We start from the raw sequence: 7,229 nt of genomic DNA, 5'->3' as shown, positions 1-7,229 counted from the left end.
CGGCAGGCATGGCGGGCATAGGCCAGCCGCCTGCGCCCTAAACGTTTGCGGCGCATAGGATGAGAGGAAGGGTCTTTCTCTAGCTCCCGCTCCGCCGCCTCTTTCCGCGACAATATATCGGTGCGGAAGGAGGCCACCGCACTCCACGCCCTCTCGCTGCCGACCATATCTCGCACCACGGTCGACAGGGATAGGTCGTGCCCCACCATTGCGGTCAGGGTTGACCGCTGCTCGTCTAACGCCGGGCATGTCTACAGTGTGTGCTGGGCCGTGTCTTCGGCGCAGCCACACTGATGGCATACGGTCGTCGGTTCTCGTCTCACATTGCACAGGTATTTGCCGAAGCAATCGTGCTCGTCAGAACCTGCGCAAGGTGGTAGAAGATGCCTCCCCAGGATCGATCCGCCCATTCTGCCAGGACTGGTCGAATCGCTCCGATGGTCCAGTGGCCAGATCTCGGCTCGACATCGATTAATGTGCTCCAGAAGTGGCTCCTCCCCTTCGGCCCTCAGCTCTGCCGACTGTAGAAAGCTGACAGCCCCTCTGCGTCCAGATCCCATAGTGGGGTACCTGCCATGACGCATGCCGCCTCGTAAGAGGTGGTGCGATATGCTCTCGACACCCTGACCGTTATGACTCACTGCGGTCTCCGCATAAGGGTCTTGCCTTGAGCGGTGTGGCTATTTGCCCATATGGGCGCTCCATACATAGCCATCGAACGCACTACCTCTGTATACAGGCGTCGGTAGTTGGCGCTCGGCTCCCCCACATTCGGCAAAAGCATACTCAGGGCGGAAGCTGTACCCACCAGATTTGGAGCTAGGAGCCGGAAATGCTCTTCGAACCTCCATTGACTGTCAAGGACCAGTCCGAGGTACTTCATGGTACTCTTAACAGCAATGGAGGCTCCCCCCGCCACCAATGTCGTGCCACCAAATATTTCGGCTCTGTCGGAGAGGTAGGACTCTACCATCTTCCGTAGATACTCGGGCTCGCAATGGAACTTCAGCGCCTCTAGCATGGTGGACCATGGCAGTGTGTTGAAGGCGTAGGCGATGTCAAGAGCACTTCGCGATTGCTCACCGCCTCGTCCGCCACTGTGCAATGGCGTCAATGGTGGACCTGACTCGACGGGCAGTACTTCCCTAGATGAACTCTTTCACAAGGAGCTCTACTAAAAATTGTAAAGTCGGTTTTTTTTAATAAAAAACCGACCGAGAAAAATTATAGTGTAAAAAAACATAAAAACATAATCCAAGTCTTTATCCGTTAATTAGAATATCTTTTCTTAAATCAGAACATTAAAACAGGCGTTGGTCGGAAAGAGCAAAGAAAAACAGAGCAACAACGCCCGAGAGCAATACTTAGAACCAACGATCCTAATCAGGATAACGAGAAGAAATTATGGTGCTCTAGAAAGAAATCTCCGCTAAAAAGATTCTATTTCAGACCAAGCTGAGAGATAATGCAACAATCTAGATCAAGTCACGAAAACTACACATACACATGTGACAGAATTTCCGGAATATTTGTCCATTTGCCATGTCCAAAACGAATTACTGCAGGAACGACACTAAAGTTGTGGTCTATGAAAAATGCGATTCTTTGACGGACAAGAGCCGCTCGCAAATGCCGTACTACTGATATTTACGTTTGCGGTTTCATATTTTGGGAAAACTTATTGACGATTTCGCTGTACTCCACTCATCGAGTATATAACCAGAAATAGAGACGAAATGTCATTTAATTTGTTTGAAAACTATTATGCCATATCATTATCATTACTGTGACAACTGAGCTCCGATTGGCTAGCCCGAGTTCGAAACAATTGACGGGTGCTGTCAATGGGTGTCGTCAACTGTTTCACTTCAAATCGAACAGTTAACTTGAGCTTTGCTATAATGGACGAAAATTGCAAAATTGCATATTTAATATTTAATTACCGATGAAATGTGATTCCGTTTGTTGTGTAATTAGATGATTTGCTGTTGTTCCCACACCATCGAATAGAACAGCACGGCATTGTTAGAGATATTATCTTTATTACAATACATACAGAATATTTTTTGGAATATGCGGCGACGTACGCATAGGTCAATAGTTGGCCAGTATATATTTCAGTGCAAACGGGAGTGGTTTAAAAGACCTGTATCGCTAATGTGTTACCAGGAATATATGGCCCTTATTTCGTCTCTATTTCTTATATACTCGATGACTCCACTGCACTCTTTGCCTCTACCATGAGATTTCTGTGACAGTTATCGCTAGCGACCGCGTGAATTACTTCACAATTTTATATGGCAAATTATACAGCGCCTCTAGCGATCACAAGAAGAAACAACATTTTATATACACAAATTGGGGTATTAATTCATTCAAACTAACTTCAGTACATATTTAAAACTATAGATGCCGACACATTGATAAATCAAAGTCAAAGTCAAAGTCAAAGTCAGTCAGTCAATCATTTATTCCATAGGTAAAATAAATTTACACTTGAAAACGTCACTTTTAAGCTATTGCTCGTTCACTACGCTGACCTCCCTGAGGAGAACGAGCAAGAAACTCTAGGGATTGCTCTTTTCAAATAAACTTAAATGCCATGGAATACACTTTGAATCAAATTTGTGTGGATTCTGGATCCATGTCGTCTTTCCATACATCTTTATCTAACACGTAGTCTTCAATTTTGTAATATGACTTTTCAATGAAAGTATTTTAATGTAGTTTTTATACTTAGGAAATGACAATCTTAATATATGCTCCGAAATCTTATTGTAAAAACGTATATAGTTCCCCATAAAGGAGTTGTTTACCTTGGTTAAACGAATTCGTGGTACCATGAGTTTGGACTATTAAAATTATGTATACCTACATTTTTATTTTTTTTATTTTTTATATTTTCTCTCGAAATTTCGAAAATCTCGAAAATTTGAAGCATGAGATATTCATCATCATGATACACAACCTGATTTCAGACACTGCTGCATGAGGCATTAATAAGACATACTTAAACAACATTTTATTAATGTCCAATTAAAATAAATTGACAAGTATTAAAATAGGTGAAAGCACAGACCACATAAATACTAGTAATAAACTGGTGGGCGGGGTCCCTATGAGTGTCAACAGCGCGTCAGTCGTCGTTCAAATGTGATACATGATTATTTTGTGGAAAAAATAGAAATATACGGAATTGTGCCATTATATCATGTCGCGTATGAAGCCAAAGTTTAAAAAATACCCCGGGAGTGATTTCATTTTATCGGTAAGTACTAAAACTCTGTATTTTCTAATATTTTGAACAGTACAATACTGTAATTCCGAAACAAAACTATTTTCTTGGAACCCGGCAATAACAATATACATTGGTTGCTAGCCATCGCCGCCGTCAAAAGAACAATTCGACTGACGCTCAATGAATTGCTTGCACTAGCGTCGTATTACACTTAGTACTCGGTCCGCGTGTTGTAATCAAATTATCGATATGTAGAAACTCTGTATTTAGAAACCCGGTTTTGGTTTAGTGTAACATTTTCTTTATTATGGCGGTACCAATGTGTAAACGTAAATTGTTTACAGGTATTTAAAAGCTACCAATTTTGATTACTTAAATGTTTGGTCCCAACACTCGCAATAGTTTTTTAAAATTTTTAATTTAAATAAATCCGATATATTAATGGAAAAAAAGGAAATATAGATAGAAGAGATACAGTATCGATCATTTTACATTGCACGTAAGCTCGTGGTTTTCTTTCCCTTATCTACATGATTCCTATCTAACTACTTGCTTATTATACGTCACCTTCATCCGTTTGAGTTCTAAGTTTTATCACAGGCATGATTTACATTTGCAGTTTTTGTATTGATTTTTTTTTAGTTTCCCGCCGAATCCTTTTTAAAAGAGAAATGGGCTGAAGTAAGAGGCAGTAAAAGCTGGGCACCTACTAAACGTAGCACCATTTGCTATAGGCACTTTATGACATCACATTAAACTATATACATAAATGAATAGCAACCGAAAAATTTATTGAGAAATAAATCATTTGGTTAGTCAAGTGGACAAGAAACTCAGAGTCGTCCTCACAAATTATAGACCACATACAAATGTGAAAACATTTCTAAAGCATTGTCAGTTATTTTTCGTCAAGTTTTCATGAAACAAATGATTCCCTTCTTTGCCTTCGGAAATAAGTATCTTCATTTTCCTGACAAGCTCGTCGACGCTATAGGTGTAGTCATGTTCAGCCAGTTCAGAAAGAGGTAATTGTTATACAAATATATCGTATTCCAGGGAGAATTAAGATTTTTATGATGATTATGTTTTAATATTTCAACCCTTCCTGTGATCGGATTGACTTGAATTCTAGTAGGTTAATGAAAGTACGATGACAATATAATAAATAATTAATACTGTGATGGTAGCATGTAGCTACGTATACGCACACGCCTGTGTAGCTAATATCAATTAATATTTACGTGTAGTAAAACTTTATGCGTATTTGGTAACAAATGTGTGCGTATAAAAGTCAGCTACGCTCGTTCTCGGAGAAGTTGCTTTAAATGCCGTTTCCATATACTCCGTGATTAACCCTAATTATAGCAAGTATAAAGCAATGGTTTGTTCAATATTCCGCTAGCTATGAAACATAATGTCGATATCAATTAAATGTCACATCCCTATCTGTAAATTGTCAACTTTTTGCTTTAGGTCCAAGAAGTTTATGTTCTTAGGATTCTTAGCTTCTATGTGACTAGTAATAATAAAACCTTATTAGATCCAAATAACTTTCAATTTTTTTTACCAAAACTTTTTTATTATTGTCTATTTTCGTTTGATAATTTTTAACCAATCAAAATTATATTATCTTAGTACTAATGTAAAATTACGTTTTCAAATGTGTGCGTGTGGCGACACCGGTTTTGATACAAATGTAGTTTGATGTCATTACCATTATTTTCTTTCTTTCCATTGGAAACAATAAACTGTTGTTGAAAAGATTACAAAAGGTTTGAAGGATTGTTAAAGGTATACTTTTTGATTTGTTGCTCTGCAATAAATTGTATAGATGGCACTACTTTGAATTTACTCTCGAAACTAAGTAACTTTTTAGCACTGAGTTTTATTTTAATATATTAAAAATAACTAACTCAGCCTCTTTGCGATTTTATTATATTACGTTATTGTATATAATATAATCAATGTTATGTATAATCAATAAATAACTTTGACAATATTGTAATAGCTGTCAGCTGTTGGCCTTTTCGAATATCGTTACAATCGCATCGGGGTTTACTTGGTACCATCTTTGGTCACCGTTAAGAATCAAATTAAGGATCCGAATAAGCAGAGTTACTACATTTTTTGTATGAGATTGAGTATCTGTACTAGTAAAGCATTAAATTATCTGTGACACAAATATTTTACGCGGTCGTTAGCATAGACATATTAATCGTTAGCGAGAATTGTCACTGTAATCCCATAATAGAGGCACAGTACGTTCAAACTCGTGTTCATAAACAAATTTTAACGACGGCTTGTTAAAAAACTTGGTTAGAAATATTGCCAAAAATAATTTGTTAGCTCTTCAGACAATTCATTAAAAATAAAAACCTGCAACAAGCGCATATAAAAATTCGCTTAGCATAGCTTCACAAAAAAAAATTAATATCGTGATAGTAAAACATCATAGATTTAGTATATCCATATACATATACTAAATCTATGTAAAACACCGTTTTCAATAAACTTCATACTACAGAAAATTTCTTTAATTATATCCCGGACGTAAATGTTATACGACAGCTTAACTGGTAGAGTGAGTTTTCGTTTCATATGAGAATAGTTCCTACGTGATTTCTGTGAATTTCACCAATCACACCGCAACAATATCAAACGTGTGCTTCAAAGGCGCAGGGTAGAATGGTATTTAAATCCTATTGTAAGTTAAAAATCCAATATCACCTCGACGCTGAATTCGCGAATTAAAATTCATGCCAGTGAAGTTAATAGTCAAGTGGTCACACCGAATACAAAGGGAAATTTGCATATTAGTGAATTTTAAACTTTTAAATGGCGTTGTTGTGTTTCCAGCCTATTTCCAAGTTCTTTGAAAGTTATTCAATATTATTTATGTTTTAACGAGTCCCGTTTAACCTCCCTTTAACCGACTTCAAAAAAGGAGGAGGTTATCAATTCGTTTGTATTTTGGTGTGTACAATACATTGGACTCATGCCTTACTTTCTCAGAGTTATAATAATATATTTTTTTTGTTATAATAACACACACACTCAACATAGCCCCGCACTAGGGAAACCCTGTGTCGCGGGTGCCATGGACACACATATAGACAAGTACAATTTACACCCAAACTCACGAGAGAAACAAATGTAGGTCATACCACAGAGGCAGTTAAAGTCGTATCTTATAAAGAGCGATTATTCAGGAGGCAGCAAAACTATCTATTTCTTTTAAATTTCTTGTTAAAGGTTTTAATTTGGATGCGTTACTTTAAGAATAGGTAAAAGCCAGATGTGAATATGAAAGAAAAATGAAATCAGCCTGCAAAATTTGTATATAAAATCCATTTATAGCGTTTCATTTAACTTTGTGCTTTAAGGTACGAGTTTGAGAAGGTACGGCAACGTTATGTAATTATAATTCCGCCAGCAGCCTTATCCTAAGGTGGCAGTACATCCCTGGTCGAACTCTTTCACAAGAAGCTCTACAGTGTCTTCGCTACTTTTTCTCCAAAAGGCACAATAATATATTTACTCTACGCACTTACTAAAATATTCCGATTGCGTAATAAAAAGTAGTTAACGAATCTAACAGGCCATCAAGGGATACGGAAACAGCTTGCTTTATATATCAATGGCTGCGAAGTGTTATGTTTAATAAAATATCTTCCGCCTTTCTTCCGGGATTATGTTGTTCTTTTATTTTGATATTCCGTGCAAGCAAGCTGCGAACGCAGTACGAATTTTTGAATGCCCTCGAGGATTATCGGGGGGCACTAACGCAGTTTTCTAAATTCTGTCAGAGTATTTCGGCTATTCTTTGACTCTCGTAGACATCAGGGTTTTTGCTGATGCAGGTTTTTTACAGATCAGTCAGCATACGTGGCGTGTGCCCCGTGCTCCGTGTGCACAATGCATTATAAGTCACACTTACATTGCATTACATGTCATAAAAAAAATGTGTACAATATCAAATAATCAAAGATAA

General features: G+C 37.9%; 1 protein-coding gene across 1 annotated transcript; it reads right to left on the bottom strand.

Moving 5' to 3' along the window:
* Positions 1–251: 251 nt before the first annotated feature.
* LOC113239557 lies at positions 252–1,021 on the bottom strand. Its single transcript, XM_026476618.1, has 2 exons — positions 642–1,021; positions 252–570 (listed from the first exon to the last, which is right to left on the bottom strand). Exons 1-2 carry the CDS (start codon positions 1,019–1,021, stop codon positions 252–254), a joined length of 699 nt encoding a protein of 232 aa, XP_026332403.1.
* Between the last annotated feature and the right edge of the window lie 6,208 nt (positions 1,022–7,229).

Source organism: Hyposmocoma kahamanoa, unplaced genomic scaffold (assembly GCF_003589595.1).
Source record: "Hyposmocoma kahamanoa isolate Upper Pololo Valley unplaced genomic scaffold, ASM358959v1 99879, whole genome shotgun sequence".
Taxonomy (NCBI): Eukaryota; Metazoa; Arthropoda; class Insecta; order Lepidoptera; family Cosmopterigidae; genus Hyposmocoma; species Hyposmocoma kahamanoa.
This window is presented reverse-complemented; position numbering and strand designations above follow the sequence as displayed.

Excerpts from the sequence above, each read along its gene's own strand:
- LOC113239557 (XM_026476618.1), bottom strand. The coding sequence starts at position 1,021 with ATGCTAGAGGCGCTGAAGTTCCATTGCGAGCCCGAGTATCTACGGAAG. Across the intron at positions 571-641 it reads ACCCTTATGCGGAGACCGCA|GTACCCCACTATGGGATCTG; the intron begins GTGAGTCATAAC and ends GCGTCATGGCAG.